This window comes from Capsella rubella, unplaced genomic scaffold (assembly GCF_000375325.1).
Source record: "Capsella rubella cultivar Monte Gargano unplaced genomic scaffold, Caprub1_0 scaffold_3, whole genome shotgun sequence".
In the NCBI taxonomy this organism is placed as follows: domain Eukaryota; kingdom Viridiplantae; phylum Streptophyta; class Magnoliopsida; order Brassicales; family Brassicaceae; genus Capsella; species Capsella rubella.
Window position 1 is genome coordinate 8,418,326 of NW_006238921.1, and position 16,883 is coordinate 8,435,208.

The 16,883-nt window shown below is 31.6% G+C and overlaps 3 protein-coding genes across 4 annotated transcripts; all 3 read left to right on the forward strand.

Moving 5' to 3' along the window:
• Window positions 1-5,055: 5,055 nt before the first annotated feature.
• LOC17893912 (auxin-responsive protein IAA7) lies at window positions 5,056-7,255 on the forward strand. Its single transcript, XM_006298189.2, has 5 exons — window positions 5,056-5,380; window positions 5,858-6,084; window positions 6,224-6,359; window positions 6,687-6,748; window positions 6,854-7,255. Exons 1-5 carry the CDS (start codon window positions 5,139-5,141, stop codon window positions 6,892-6,894), a joined length of 708 nt encoding a protein of 235 aa, XP_006298251.2. The 5' UTR covers window positions 5,056-5,138; the 3' UTR covers window positions 6,895-7,255.
• Window positions 7,256-10,125: 2,870 nt separating this feature from the next.
• On the forward strand, window positions 10,126-11,312 carry LOC17893642 (F-box protein At3g19880). Its single transcript, XM_023785592.1, is given in 2 exon segments — window positions 10,126-10,819; window positions 10,822-11,312. Coding segments are annotated over 2 exon segments (1,185 nt in total).
• A 2,828-nt stretch (window positions 11,313-14,140) lies between these two features.
• LOC17893861 (probable E3 ubiquitin protein ligase DRIPH) lies at window positions 14,141-16,879 on the forward strand. Of its 2 annotated transcripts, XM_023785410.1 has the most exons (8): window positions 14,141-14,427; window positions 14,908-15,007; window positions 15,132-15,504; window positions 15,591-15,651; window positions 15,745-16,177; window positions 16,273-16,353; window positions 16,446-16,518; window positions 16,615-16,879. In XM_023785410.1, the coding sequence occupies exons 1-8, from the start codon at window positions 14,316-14,318 to the stop codon at window positions 16,873-16,875; spliced, it is 1,494 nt and encodes a 497-aa protein (XP_023641178.1). In that variant the 5' UTR covers window positions 14,141-14,315; the 3' UTR covers window positions 16,876-16,879. The 2 variants fall into 2 exon arrangements, with proteins under 2 accessions (XP_023641178.1, XP_023641177.1); XM_023785409.1 differs by having other exon boundaries at window positions 15,591-16,177.
• Window positions 16,880-16,883: the final 4 nt, after the last annotated feature.

Below are 16,883 nucleotides of genomic sequence, written 5' to 3' on the forward strand. Positions count from 1 at the left end.
CTGATTTGATGGGGTTTGGTATGTTTCTTTAGATGTGACTTGTCTCTCCTTCTTGATCACTCACTCTCATTTCCTTAGAGATCAAAGGATTCCTAAAGGGATTAAAAGACTTTTCAAGTCCAAGTGTTGAAGTGTGTCTATATATTCAGTAGTTGCGAATTTCAAATATTTCGACTAGGTTTGTGCATTTGACCACGATTTATATGTTAATGAACTGTACGAGTGTTACATATGTATGTTATAAGCGAGATTTAACTTAGAAATATTCGTGTATGAGGATTACCATTTCAAAACCTAGGCTTATATTATGATGATATTTGGTAATTTTCATATTTTTAAGTATATAGAAATGTAATACTGATATTCGTACTCACATAAAACCATTTTCCGTACACGCTAGAATATAAGAAACTGAACAAAACAACCGTTTACCAGATTGTAGGGTATGCTTAAAGACTGGGTACTTTGAATGTGTATTTAGATATTTTCTTTCATCAACATTAGTTTACAGCAAATATATGGAAATAAATTATTATCAATATTGCATTTTTTATATTTTGTTTTGCAGTTTTTTGGCATTTGTTTAGACGATTTAATTTTGTTTATGTGCTCACGTATTCCAGAGATTTATGAACTATTTAAAGTACGGAATTTAGTTTTGATAGTATGTAATAAAAAGTTAGTATTCAAAATCTATTGAACATTTGACTTATGTAGAAGTCTGATATGCGGATAACTTTACCACAACTTTACCACATGTGTGGGATATCATGTATTTGAATCAAATAAAAGTTATTGTTCTCATATCTATATTCATGTTGTTCTCAAAGTATTGGATCAGTTTGTTAGAAATATTTGAGAGAAATAGTATATACTTAATTTTTAAACACCTAAACTTAATAGATTTTTTATATTTTTGAATGAATATGTTATATTTACTTCTTTCATTATAGACATCATTATGATGAACCTTCGATTTTTTTTCGTACAATTCGTATGGTACTAGTTCAAAATTTAGAAATTGAGTATCAGTAAGTACTCTATGCTTCACAAGTATAATAGAAATGTTGGAACTCCAGCTAAATAATCCACCACATGACCGTTGTAAGAAGTTGCGCATACTAATTATTGGGCGGATACCCAAAATTAATTATGCAAAAACAATTCTTAATTTTGAAAGGTATATATATTTATTTTTTATCAAAAAAAAAATTATTTATTTATATTTTTTATGAACAAAAGGAATTGTAATTTGAAAAATTTATTCCATTGATTTAATTTTTCAAATCCTTATAACAGAATATCATATTTTCACATACAACAGTATAAATATAACATAATAGAAAGTAGTAGGGATATCTATACATAACTTTAGCTTAGCCAAAAAAAAAATCATAATTTTTATTTTCGATATTTTTTATTGGGTAAATGATTTTAATAATTTGACCCCCAATTAAGAATTAAATAGTGGCTTTCTAATCAGTGTGCTTAAGAAAATATTTATTAAAAAACAGAGAGATTAAAAACCTTAATTTTCAATTTAATATCAACGTTAAGAAAAGAAAAACAAAAAGAGTATAAAAAATTAAAATCTTTTTAAAATTATATTAGGAATTTGAACATAAATTTAGCCAAGTACAGTATAATACTGTTGGATGTTTATCCATGTCTAGACTTTTATAAATCCAGTCAATTACCGCAAAACCATGGGCATGATTCAATTTTAAAAGATGTTAATTGTTACCTGTCTAACTCTAATCCATGTGCCATTTCATATTATTTTATTAACTGTGAACGACTCCAATTCGTGTTGCAAGTGTTTTCTATTCTTTTGGTATCTAATGATTAGCTAAATAAAACAATTAGACGAAATAGTCTCTTATAAACAAACTCAAACACAATTTATAAACAAACATGCAAATAATTTATTTTCACTAATCCATGTTTTCTGTGGAATTAAGGTATTACTTTTTTCATGTGGCTTTTACATGATTGGAAGTCTTTTGGGAACAATTTTTCTTAAATTGTGTATATCTAATTTAATTTGGGAATATTTATGAATAATTTATAATAATTTCATGAGTATTATCTGTTTCACGGAAATTCAGGAATATGTTCACTCCAGAGTAGATTAGATGGTCAAAAAAATAAAAATTATTATTTACGGTAACTCGTATAGTATTATTGCAACTCTAATATTTTACAAAATGTTGACTTCGAAATTGTGGGATATTTCTATAATTAAAACTGTTTTTTTTTTCCAGGACATGCATGTACTGATGTACATATATATTCCTTTTTATATGGTCAAACAAATTCTGAAGTATACAGGTTTACTAGTTCCCTAAGTCGGGTTTCATGCTGACATTTATATAAATGAACAAACTCTGTAATTCTCTTCTGTAATTTTTTAATTCAAGTAGCTAAATACTAGATATGAAATTTATAATATATTAATAATATTGTAGATTTGTTTTGGCTTAAGTAGTACAATATGCTATGAGTTATGGTCAAGTTAGCAAAAAGTCAAATTTAGTGTAGTGTGTGTAATATTTTTTTTTTGCTTTGTTTGAGTGATTATAAATGGGAATCAATGGTAATTCCAAATATGGAATATTTGAAAGAAACCAACAAAATTTTACGTAAAGAATATATATAAAAAGTTTTGGTGGTGCAATAATAATTAAGAGTGTTTTGGTGCCATGTTCGGTTGGCCACTTTGATATTGATATGGTTTTGTATTTTTTGGTTAAGTAGTTTAGATTTCGAATCAAAACACTTGATTACAAAGAACTCAATAACACTCTAATCACTAATGGTTAGCAAAACACATGTCAATCTTTTCCGGTTGAACATGATAAAGATTCAGTGGTGTGGGCTTCATTTCTCATATGATTACATAAATACGAACGATACTGTTTCTTTGTAAAAAAAAAAAAAAAACAAAAAAAAGTTTCTTTGGTGAATTACAACTATTCACGAAAAGATGTTTCGTCTAATTTCATGGTTGTTAATAAAATTCCAAATGTTATCAAGAAAAATCGTTTTTTTTTTTTTGCATAATTCCTCAAAAGACATTTTGATAAGGTAAAAAATCATAGACTATATAAAAATTACTTTAACTTGTTGATTATGTTTTTTTTTATATAATTACGGAAAATGCATATATTGCATTTGCAATCCATATTACTATAAACATAATTAGCTTTTACGATGAATACTATACATAACTTGCAATATAGATTTATAATCTTTCAAATGTTTTCGTTTTGAATGAAATATTTACATTTTTAGAATCGTATCGAAAAGCTCTCAAGAACTTTCCTCATTTCCCGTCAGCCATGATGCAATGGACCTTGAACGTCACTCTTCACTCAGTGACTGTCCTCACTTAGAACATGAACCTAGACCACAAATGTCTACGCTTTTTTTATTATGAGTAGTACTATTATTATTTTAGTTTATTATTCTAAAATTTAAGACACATTTAATAACCAAGATGGTACAGAAAAAAAAACGGGAGACCATAGAAAATTAAATTAATAATACTACAGTACATGACACAAACTAAATTATAATGTTGACCAATTTGATTAACAGAACTTCACCGCCCAATTCCACTAGCTTTACATGCGATGAACAGTTGACTATAATAGAGGAGACAATGTGTAACAAATAGGCTATTAACAAATCTAACTAGTCACTAATTAATACATTCATATATATAAATAGACATGTTGAGAGAACTTATTCTTTTCTTCTTTTACAAACAATCCGAATTCGTTTCATACGATCTAATGTACCTAGTTATATGTGCTCAAGCTAGCTCTAGTTAGCTTTAGATATACTCTGATATATTTAGGAAGAATAGGATGATTTTTAAAAGAAAAGATTGAAGCTGTCATTATTGATGGTTTTTTAACAAATGTTTAGTTCGTAATGATGGTATGATAGTACAAATTCTTAAAGCACTTAAGTAACCTATAATGAAAAAAAAAATCATTATGAATTACAAGATCAGAGTTCGAATTCTTCCACTGCAAAATCATAAACTGGTATTGTACTTTTTGACATCTTGAATACTCAATTTTACATAATTTTTGGGAATAACTCTGGATTTCGGTGTATAATTTCTAGATTTTAATATAAAAAAGGAGTTACCAAAAAGTTGTTAAGTGCTTTTGCTTATTTTCTATATAAAAGAACAAAAAATTATGTCACTCCGGTAGATATTTTGGGTACCTTTTTCAAATAAAAATTTAAAATTTTTAGTTATTTTACTAATTAGTTGAATTTTCAGTTATATTCTAAACCTACATTAACTAACCCCAACCATTAAAAATGTAGTAAACTACATGACTTCACTTATATACTAAAAGTATACATCATCATTATTAATATAAATCCTTAAACTCCGGAACAGATGATGAGCTCACAGTGAACTTTAATGTATCTTTCAATTCAGAACCGTACGAGAGATTATAAAAACATACTATAATTTTGTAGTTTCGTATATATTTAAAAGTAAAAATGCTGAACACACTTATACAAAACAATATTGTTGATCTAATGCGCTATTTAATTACGAAAAGTTCTGGATGAAAGAACTAAGTCATTTTATAAAAAAAATGGGTATAATGTGACAAATATGTATCTATCTATAAGAAATTTTCCTCATCTCTTCAAATTGGTAAGTCTTATATGAGCCATATTTACATTATCCAGATTTGAATCTCGACAGTGACACAAAAACATCACTAACATTACAAATATATAGTAGAAGATCATGATCAATATGTGACACTCCTCGTATAGTTTAAAACATAATTTGGCCATGGTCACCAATCAAAATCTTTCTAGCCTGGAAGATTAACTAAACAAAATTATCTTAACTTAAAAAGAGAATAAGTGATTAAGTAATATCTAATCAAAGCCCACGTGTCTTAAACCCCACATATGAAGGAAAAAAAAGAGCAGAGGACATGCACATGCAACTACACGAATACATACACCCCACCACACCATCCTCTCTCGCTCTCTCCCCTTATATTATTATTGCCTCTCCCCTCTCCTTTCTTCTTCCCCTCTTACCTCTTCAGAGAGAGAAACAAATATTTCTAAATCTATTACAAGTTAACATGATCGGACAACTTATGAACCTCAAGGCGACGGAGCTATGTCTTGGCCTCCCCGGTGGAGCTGATCAAGCCGTTGAGAGTCCTGCCAAATCGGCTGTGGGAAGCAAGAGAGGCTTCTCTGAGACAGTTGATCTCATGCTCAATCTTCAATCTAACAAAGAAGGTTCCGTTGATCTCAACAACGTTGCTGCATCTCCCAAGGAGAAGAATCTCATCAAAGATCCTGCCAAGCCTCCTGCCAAGTAAGCTATGCATATATAAATAACATCTGTATATATTTATATGTTCTTGGACTACGTATCTACAATTTTCACCACTATTTTGATCTATATAAAATTTATAGTTTTATGTCCTCCAAGATTACAAAATACAAATATTGTGAGGGATAAACATAAACATGTACGAATAAAATAAAAATTCTTGAATGTTAAATATTACATATATACTTACTTCCCATATGAATAATCTTTTAATTTTGTTATAAACTATGTACAACTTTGATTAGTTTGTATTCTAATAATATACTCTACCAAGAAATAAATATTATAATAATAATTTTAAAGTGTGGTTGATGCTTAAACACCAATTATATACAAGCGTACAAGCAAACATGAAATAATATATACATGTTATAATCAAACCAATATGGTCCATAATGGTAACTAATAATTACATTTTGTTGATTTACACATTTACAAATAATGTTGTTGTATGTATAGAGCACAAGTGGTGGGATGGCCACCTGTGAGGAACTACAGGAAGAACATAATGACTCAGCAGAAGACCAGCGGCACGGAAGAGGCCAGCAGCGAGAAGGCTGGAGCCGGCTTGGTGAAGGTGTCCATGGATGGTGCTCCATATCTGAGGAAGGTTGACCTCAAGATGTACAAAAGCTACCAGGATCTCTCTGATGCCTTGGCCAAAATGTTCAGCTCCTTCACTATGGGTACGTGTTAGAATTTTCATATCAAAATTTATTGGGAAAACTATACATATTTACAATATGATATTTATAGTATATATACACATAATGAGATAAGCACATAAATTTATATGATCTTTGAATGTCTTTAATAATTATCAAGGAAACTATGGAGCACAAGGAATGATAGATTTCATGAACGAGAGCAAGCTCATGAACCTCCTGAATAGTTCTGAGTATGTCCCAAGCTACGAGGACAAAGATGGTGACTGGATGCTCGTCGGCGATGTCCCATGGGAGTGAGTCAAATATCATATTCTTTAATTTAACTTAGAAATTAACCAACTCATGCATTAACCATGTTTCCTGAATTGGTAGAGACACAGCCAAAGATATTGAACATCCATGTTTTGATAAATACGTACAACCATGCATTGGTTGGCAAGAGACAAGAGGATCTTTCAAAATTATATATATACAATAGTATCAATAAGTTTAGAGCTCATTCATAGCTGGCACACCATCAACATTATTGCCTCAAAGAAACCTTATAGAATAAACTTTAAATGTTAACGACTCCTATACTAATGTTCTAACCGTAAAACTTGAATATCTATTTTTTTCAGAATGTTTGTCGAGTCTTGCAAACGTTTGCGCATTATGAAGGGATCTGAAGCCATTGGACTTGGTACGTACATATATATAGACCCCTAACTCTTTAATTCTTTTTTACCATTTCTCTTTTTTTTTTAGAGATAAATTATAATTCTATTATCTTGGTTTTGTTATATAGCTCCGAGAGCAATGGAGAAGTACTGCAAGAACAGATCTTAAAGTCAATTAAAAAGGAAGAAAAAAAAAAAAGAACTATCAATGATCAACAATATGACGGGTTCTTGATTTTATATGTTTTTTTTTGTTATAAGATGATTTTATGTGGTTATCTCCTATATATGTGTGTTGTAATATTAAATACTTGATGGGTATATAGGGAAATAGTATTATTTTACTACCAGTAAGAAAGATGTGGACAAATTTGTAATGTGACCAAAAGAGAGGAAACTTCAAAATCTCTGTGTTTGTGTCATATTTATTGCCCAACATGTGTCTGTCGGTTTGATGATCAATCACAACTTGATGTATATGCATATATATATAAATTATGTGTATGTACATGGTCATGTGTTTTGATCCCTACTATGCTTCTTGTCGTTTCTTGTGTGGGTTATTATAGTTTTTTCTTCGCAAATGAATAATTAGTTGGTTGTTATGTTTCTTTTATACTAGTCCTATGTACCAATAATATAACATCTTAGCTTTTAACATAAATAAATTAACGACTTGCTTTTCTTTGTAATTTTCCTAACTCTTTGTAGCTATGGGCACTATAAATGATGAACATATAAGTACTTCAAACTTGATTTTCAATATGCTAGATATGTTATGAGTCATCATAATATTGTGGCAAGTTTGAAATGAAATTTGGATGTGAATTCATTGGTGATTGTTTTTTTATGTATAATTGTTTTAGAAAACAACATTTATTTTGTCAAAAATTACATCATATACACCACTATATAACATATCCTCCAAAATTTAATGGTGGAAACTTATATGGCCAACTTCTTATACGATGGACAAATTATTAAAGATAATTATGTATTGAATCCATATCGTGTTATTTGAGTAATATCTTTCAAACCAAGACCATTTCCACTACACTACTACCAAGTGATGGGGGGTAATCTAGTAGCCGAGGACTCAGGGATCCAAACCCTCACACTGCAATTCCAATCTTCCTTAACTACTGGTAGACGTAAGTTTCTAATGACTTTATGGGTTTTGGGGAATGTAATCGGGGATATGTACACGTCCAAATTGACCTTTCAAGCCTAGTATATATACAAGATTCAAGATTGAATTAACAAGTCACATACTCATAGTATATATTGATAAAATTTTGTTTAACACGAGCAATTTTTTGTTGGTTTTAAGAAATTTCCCTTTACACCAAGTCTTTTAATCAATGAACATATCCTACCACTCACGAAAAAATATGAAGAAATCAAAGTTGGTTTGTAGTCATTTCGTCATAAATTGATCCTAATATTTTCGGACATGTGGTCCGTAATCTGTCATATTTTAAACTAACTGATGATTATATGTGTGGCGGCATTACAAAGTTTTATTTAAGTCACCGCTCCAAAAATATGTTGTTTTCCTAATTCAATCAATATAATTCATTTTGCAATTAAGAAGAAGAAGAAGAAGAAGAAGTGATTAAGATATTTATCATAATTTTCTTTAGCATACACACAGAAACGAACATATAAAACTTATAGTTTAACAATGTTAATATTCGAATAAGTCTTGAACATACTTTACATTTTGTTACGACTTACGAATTATATTAATCGTTCTTATTGGTTGATAAATGATTACTTACAGTCTTACATATAATAGATTACTAGTACAAATTATGTAAGTCGTTGATGATGCTTTCCAAATAGTATAATTTGACCTCTTTTGCGCTCTAATTTTGTGGGAGGAATTTATTAAATTCAGGACCCATGAGAGGAGCTAGGGAACAAGAGCATGTGCATGTTCATGGGTCTTTTAATTCATATGGCCATTATGTTATTGTAATTTGTACCCTATTTTCCCGATCACGAGAAGAAATTTTCATCCTATTTTTATAAATTTGTCTCAATGTTTGTGTCATATTCAAAATTTAATTATACTCGCATAATGATCCTTTTATTCGAAAAAATAGCCAAACCAAGGTCAAACGTGCAATATGATAATGACTTTGAACCAAATAAAACTAAAGCAATGCGCCATCTCATGGGTCCTAATTAAGTACTAATACACCAATTATATTTGACAATGTATTATAGTAATTCTTTTTATGTATATAGTAGCTATATTACTCCTACCATAATTTTTTTTTTGGATTCTAAGCTTACAGCAATATATTGTATTGGTTCATTGAAAACTCAGACATATTACAAATGAAGTAGACTAAGTAGAGTTTATGGGTAAGTTTTATTGGTAGTTAGTGTAGTACCAAGCTCGATCACATAACTCTATTTTTAATTCTAGCTATATTCAATTATAAAGAAAGTAATGAGTGACATGGGATCACTAAATACAGAATTCATGATTTTTGATGATTGGAATACCCAAACTTTTTTTTCTTTCTTGGATCCGATGCAACGATAAAATTTAATTTCTTAAAAATTTAACCAAGTGAAGAAAAAAATGCTAAAGCTACTAGGGCCATGCATGCATGCGTTTGCAAATTCTAGGTCAAATCTAATAAATTTAATTAAGAAATGTACTGTCTTATTGATAAATTCCCAAAATAATGCTACATGCAAATATATAATATAGAAAGAAAAGGATCCGAATTACACAAACAATAGTATGCCTACAAATTCGAAATATTTATTTTTAAAAAGAAATAATGGAAATTTTAAATTATGATGATTTGGGACTCTTTACTTTGCATGCATGTCTCCACAGCAAAGTTTCTTTTTTTACTCGTAATGTATTTTAGATGTTTTTATTTCGTCCGACCACAGTTCTTGTAATATCTTAAGAGACTGTAGAGGGGCCATTGTAAATTACTAAATTTGTAATCCAAAATTCGATAAAAATTGCAAATAATTGCAAACCAAATAAAAATCCAAACTTGTACAAAAGCCTCATGAGCCCGTTTTATGGACAGGCCTAGTTTGACATCTTTCAGAGGTTCGTTTATATTATACTTCGCAGTTCCCATGAAGGCTCTTTCAAGAAAACAAAACAATATACAATGTCTGCTACTTCGGGTCGGGTCGATTAATTCGGATACTCGGTTAGTTCAGAATTTGAGAAACATTACCGAAAATAATGCTTTTCCCTTTTAGGATTTTTTCCAGTTTCTTTTTGTCTATTTTGACATTTTGCGAGGCTTAATTAGATAGACTCACATATTTATATATAAAAACACATCTGGGAAGTATATATATACGAATAGGCAAGGGTGAAAGTTAGAAACCCTAGTTTTATTATTTGAGGAAGATGACGTGCATGAGCGATCTTTCGCAGGATTTGGTAGTGGAGATATTGTCTAGGCTTCCGAAAACTTGTCTTGGAGCATTGAGATGTACTTGCAAAGGATGGAACGCTTTATCAAAAGATCAGATTCTATGTACAGGAGAATCAAAGCAGCAATTTATGGGGTTCATGATGATGAACCATAGGCTTTGTTCAATGAGGTTCGATCTCCATAGAATCCTGAACGTAGATGGTGAAGACTTGGTTAGTATATTAATGTATCAAGTGGAGATATCTAAAGTCTTTTACTGCGCCGGCTTATTGTTATGTGTCAACAGGGATATGTCAACGCTCGTGGTTTGGAACCCATATTTAGGACAAACCAGATGGATCAAGACCACTACAACCACAACAATAAGAACCATGTTTGTTCTTGGATATGACAAAAACAAAAACCACAAAATATTGAGCTTTGATATAGATAACCAGGGCTACTGCGATATATACGATTTTAAGACTAATTCATGGAGGAGTTTAACTTTTATTGCCAGCTGGGATATAATCTGTCATTGTCAGGCACCGTGGGGTGTATCTGTAAATGGAAATACTTATTTTTGCACTAGAGAAATAATAGAAGATGAAGATGATGATGATGATGAAGATTCAGACTCCGATGATGAAGCTACTGATTTCTTAATCTGTTTTGATTTTACAGAAGAAAATTTGGAAAGTTTCTTGATCTACCGTGTGAGCTTGAAGTTTCTGATTTTGTATCTTGTGTTAAAGAAGAGAAACTAGCTGCGATATACGTAGAGGATGGTACTACAAGTAGAATAATAGAGATATGGGTTACTAGTAAGATAGAGACCAATGCAGTGTCGTGGATCCCTTTCTTGAAAGTTGATATTGAGCCACTCGCTGGTCCTGAAAGACTAGATTTTGATGGAGAGTTCGACAGTTTCTTCATTGACGAAGAGAAGAAACTCGCTGTGGTTTTTGCTTTAGACGGCGACAGGGACGCATCTCCATACAACAGAAAAGCTTACATCATTGGAGAAGATAGTTACTTTTAAAAAGTGGATATTGGACAAGTTGAAGCACATTGTAGCTCTTTTTTGTGTTCAAGCTCTTATGTTCCAAGTTTAGTGCAAATCAACCAAACTGAGGTACCCAAAAGCAGAGAGACCAAGAAGAAGAGGAAGAGGAATTGAGCAAACACAAAGAGAAGCAGAGCAAGGTTCCACACACTTCCCACAAAGCATTGAATAGGTCTCGTGGAGCAAAAGCTTTTAGGAACATGTCTTGGATCCTACAGGGACACTCGAGGGTTTTCACTGACTCTGCACTATTGCTTCCATTGTACTTGCAACACACATTTGAAAACACTAAACTAGCTTAAAAGATTTATTTGTGTAAAAATTATTATTGTTACGACAGCATTTATGAACATTCTTTCTAAAGGTTCACACACAAATAACATCATTAAAACAAAAATTAATCTAATGGTATATCTTAGCATAATACACAAATTTGATGTGATGCGAGATGAAATTCAATGTACATTAATTTGTATAAAGGTTCGAATTTGACACTTTTTTTTATGTGTATATTTTTTCCCAAAATGTTAAACAAAAACATACATTAGAAATAGTAATGTCAAAAATACTACAAATTAAAGAGCTTGAAAAATAAAAATACAAAAAATGAAAAAAAATTAGCAAGAACTTTTCAGTAAGCTTTTGAGTATAAACTAGACCTAATGCATCACTCGAATTATCATGAGTTTATATATACATATATATATATAGAGCTATAAATTTGTTCAAATATAGTTATAAAGTTCAACTCTAATCATACAGTGACCCAAACCAAAACCTCTAAAAATATTGTTAAGTATCATAGACCATATTCATTTCACAATCCCAGGCGGCCGCGATTGTGACTGCAATTATAAATTTCGAGATGTTGTTTGTTTCGTAATTGTGCGACTAATCGCATTTAAAATAGCAGCATTGATGTTTTTTTCCTGCGATCAAAAATTTCAGTCGCAATCGCAGCGATTGATTGCAGCAGCTAGTTGCAGAACACATGATTAGTCAAATAATATAATTATGATGAACAACTTTCAGTCGCAATCCTCTTGCGATTACCAAACGAACATCATCATAAACATGGTCTCATACCACACAAAAATTGGTGAACCTTCTCTCTAATTAGTCAAATAATATATGTGATTGATGTTATACTTAGCATAATTTTTTTAAAGGTATTATTTAACAATATTACCTGGCATATATAAAACACAAGATTAGTGCGGTCTATAAATATTACATATATATATTAGAAAAACTGACAAGTCTGACATGTAGAATTGCATGCATATATTTTTCTCTATATATACATAGAAAATTACAAAATTTAGAGATTTTAGGTCAGAGATATGCAATTCATAATTCAATTTAGTAAAAGTGGTAAAAATCTAAATCTTCATTTGGTGAATACAAAATTGCCACGTAAAAGATTCAATTTCCTTACAGGTTTACAGGTTAGTAAGAAAAGAAAAAAAAAAGAAAAATAGAGAGCTTAAAAGATAAATAAATATAATCTGGCGATTTTATCTAGCATAATATAGAAGATTAGTGTGGTCAACAAATATTAAATATATATAGATAAATGTTTTTAGAAAGATTCGAAACTTTTGACACGTAATATACATGCGGATATATTTCTCTCTATTGAACCAGAATAGACAAAAAGTTAAAAAAAAATTACAGATATGTAGATGAATAGTCAAATAATATTACCTGGCATATATACTATTACATGGCATATAAAATTTACTCATGAATAGTCAAATAATATAATTATGATGAACAACTTTCAGTCGTAATCGCAAGCCTCCTGCGATTGCCAAACGAACAACATAATAGTCAAATAATATAATTATGATGAACAACTTTCAGTCGTAATCGCAAGCCTCCTGCGATTGCCAAACGAACAACATAATAAACATGGTCTCATACCACACAAAAAATTGGTGAACCTTCTCTCTAATTAGTCAAATAATATATGTGATTGTTGTTATACTTAACATAATTTTTTTAAAAGGTATTATTTAACAATATTACCTAGCATATATAAGACACAAGATTAGTGCTTTCTATAAATATTACATATATATATTAGAAAAACTGACACGTTGACATGTAGAATTGCATGCATATATTTTTCTCTATATATACATAGAAAATTACAAAATTTAGAGATTTTAGGTGAGAGATATGCAATTTATAATTCAATATAGTAAAAGTGGTAAAAACCTAAATCTTCATTTGGTGAATACGAAATGGCCACGTAAAATTTTTCATTTCCTTACAAGTTAGTAATAAAAGAAAAAAAAAGATAAATAGAAAGCTTAAAAGATAAATAAATATGATCTGGCGATCTTATCTAGCATAATATAGAAGATTAGTGTGGTCAAAAAATATTAAATATATATAGATAAAACTTTTTAGAAAGATTCGAAATTGTTGACACGTAATATACATGCGGATATATTTCTCTGTATTGAACCAGAATATACAAAAAGTTAAAAAATTTACAGATACGCGCATTAATTTAGTGTTCATAAAAGTGGTAAAAAATCCAAATTTTCATTAGGTAAATACTTAATTGTTGACTGAAAAAAAAATACATAATTTTCTTTACAAATTACTAAAGCTAAAATATTAGGATATATGTGAACAAAAAGAAAAAATAGAGAGCTTGAAAAATAAATATAAAATATTTAATTCTAAAGAACAAATTTTTAGCTCTATACTTAAAAAAACGTTACAATAAGATTTTAAAGTATACTATCACTCAAATAATCATTGGCAAAAGAACTATAATATATTTTCATTTTTGAGCCACTTAAGATTAACATTTTTTTCACTTTGACCTCTCTATTTACATTTACTTACTAAACAAACCCATCTTGACTAATATAAAACTCAAAACCTCTCTTCTTACACAAATCTTTTCCTCTGAGAGACAGACACACAAAAAAAAATCCAACAATTCTCCGATTTCAGCTGTAAAGTTTTGTTTTTTCTTATTGGGTTTGCTTCTCAGAGCATGCACCATGTTGCTTCATACGTGAAGGATACAGCTTAATCTATATATATAGATCTCATCGGAGATTTTGTGAAGTGTTTGGATTCGAGAAGAAGAATATGCCTTCAGTACAACGACTGAAGAAGACGGAGGTTGCTAAATGCTTAACATGTCCTCTCTGCCATAACCTTTTCGAAGTTGCAACTACCATCAACGAGTGCCTTCACACCTGTAAGTGATGATGATGTCTCTTCAAATTTTGTTCTCTTTTTTTTGTGTGATTTTATGGGTTATATCGTCTGGTTTTGTCATTTGTAGGTTAGAACTGTTCTCAGATTGGTTCTGAAACTTTGAAACCCATTTTTATGTTCATCTTTTGGTGAGAATAGTGTTTGGTTTGTTCCAGGTGTGAATTGACTTCGTTATAGAGTTGTGTGTTGAACATGTATAGACCTGTTTCATAGCTTAGGTGAGGACTGTTTTATAAGTTGATGGTTCAGTTTCAGTTTATGTCTTTGTGATTTGAAGATGTTTTGTCTCCATTCATTAGCTTTATTTGGCTTGAGTGTTGATTAATTGGTACATTCATATATATTTTGTGTAGCTTGTTTATGTATCTAGTCATCTGTTTTGGTCCAACATCTGTGATGCTTTAACTAAGACGTTGTTCATATATATATGAATTGGAACTTATAAAATTTGTGGGAACAGTTTGCTGGAAGTGCATACATTCCAACTTCACAGCACAGAATCTGCCAGCTTGTCCAGTCTGTGATACTCATCTTGGATCTTACCCTGACGAGAAACTTCGGTATAGTCTCTTTTTCATATTCTCTCCATTCACATAGTTTTAAGATGTGTCTTGACTTATGCTCTTACTTCTTAGAATTTGCATTTGTGTGTTTAAATGTTTAGAACAATCTATGTGAGTGCAGGGTGGATCACCACAAGAATGCTATGAAAGAAAAACTCTTCCCATCAAAGAAAAAAGGCGTAAAGGCAGGACCTGAAACTGTTGCAGCCTCTTCGGAATCTTGCGAAATGAAAGAAACGCCTTTAACTTCACTCATGGACTCTTCATCTGGAGTACCATCCTCATCTGCTGCTCCATTGGTGCCCACTACGGTTGTGCTAGCTCTTCCGGCTGCCAGTGCCAGGCCTTACCGCGCCATTAAGAAACGTTACAAGAAAACTATAGCTCTTAAGAAGAATGATACTGGTAAAGAATCAGAACAGCCTCCTCCTAAGGAGACTACTGTTAAGAAGGTTTATCTGTTTGATCTCAACAAAGAACCAGATGAAGAACTGGTCAGTATAATCTGTGTATACTTTATCTTTGTTTAAGTCTCTGTACTTGCAACTAATGTTTACTGGACGAATTGATTCATATACAGGACGAAGCTGAATCATCAAGATCTCATGATAGTGGAACGATTCAAGGTTTATCTGATCTTTGTAAGTCCTTGTGTGATACTGTGGCGCCACTAGAAATCAACATTAATACTCCTGTGGCTATTGAACCAGCGCTAACTTCGAATGGTGTTGCAGCGCCACTAGACATCAACAGTACTCCTATGATTGTTGAACCAGGGGTGGCTTCAAATGGTCTTGACAGTATTCAAAACAACTGTGTTGTGAATAGAGAAGCAAATGAAGTCCCAGTCCAAGTGAATGAGAACACTATCCTTATCAGCTCTGATAGGGGTACAGAGGAGGTCTCTGGTCAGAAACTAAAGAACAATGGTAAAGGGAAACAAGAATGTGCTAGCAGCTCCAGGCCAAGTAGGAATAGGAGGGGTGATAACAAGGGGATGGTGCCAAATAATAGTTATGCTTTGAGACCCCGAAAAGACGGGAGGGCGGCTACTCCAGCAGCTAGTTCTACACCAGAAGCTTTGGTTTCCGTGGAAACGATAGGGGAAGTTGTTGAAGGACCTAATAATAATGGAGTTTGGTTTAAACTAGTGCCTTTAAGGATTAGGTAAAGCTTTTTTTTTCCTATCTTCTTTTCATATCTTTAACCTATGATATATATTTTGAAGCGCTTAATTAAGACTCGATTTGTTCGTTTTACAGAAACAGTGAAATGCTAGTTCTTGATAACAAAGTTCAAGAAATGCTAAAGCGAGACGAAAAAATTCGCTACGTGGAAGCAAAGTAAGAACTAAGTTTTCAAACTGTAATCTCAATTCGTGTTTTTTTGTAGAATGTGTGGTATTTGATTCTTTGGTTTGTTTTTATATTCACAGAGATGGAAACGTGACTGTGTCACAAGTCAAGAAGTTTCTAATGAAAAAGGTCGGTTTCCAAACCGAAGACGAGGTAACTAATCTTGTCTCTATCTTTTTTTGGTCACTCACTCTCTCTATCTCTCTCACTCGTCTTTTAACTCTTAAATATGTTGACCTCCTTTTGCAGGTGGAGATATGGCTAGGGGATGAGCCAGTGTGTTCTTCACAGACACTATGTTACTTGTTAAATTGGTTCATTCAAATAACTCCAGTTCCTGAAGGTCCAGTGATGGTTGGAGACTCCGCTGTTGATTACCTCATGCCTCTCCACTACAGTTACAAATCTGGCTCAGGCTCTGCCTCCGGCTCCGGCTCTGGCTCTGCCTCCGGCTCAGGCTCAGGCTCAGGCTCTGCCTCTGCCTCCGGGTCTGGGTCTGGGTCTGGATAATTCTTCTC

Coding starts and splice junctions, on each gene's coding strand:
- LOC17893912 (XM_006298189.2), top strand. CDS start 5,139: ATGATCGGACAACTTATGAACCTCAAGGCGACGGAGCTATGTCTTGGC. Junction 5,381..5,857: donor CCTGCCAAGCCTCCTGCCAA/GTAAGCTATGCA, acceptor TTGTATGTATAG/AGCACAAGTGGTGGGATGGC. Junction 6,749..6,853: donor ATCTGAAGCCATTGGACTTG/GTACGTACATAT, acceptor TTTGTTATATAG/CTCCGAGAGCAATGGAGAAG.
- LOC17893861 (XM_023785409.1), top strand. CDS start 14,316: ATGCCTTCAGTACAACGACTGAAGAAGACGGAGGTTGCTAAATGCTTA. Junction 16,178..16,272: donor CTAGTGCCTTTAAGGATTAG/GTAAAGCTTTTT, acceptor TTCGTTTTACAG/AAACAGTGAAATGCTAGTTC. Junction 16,519..16,614: donor GTTTCCAAACCGAAGACGAG/GTAACTAATCTT, acceptor CTCCTTTTGCAG/GTGGAGATATGGCTAGGGGA.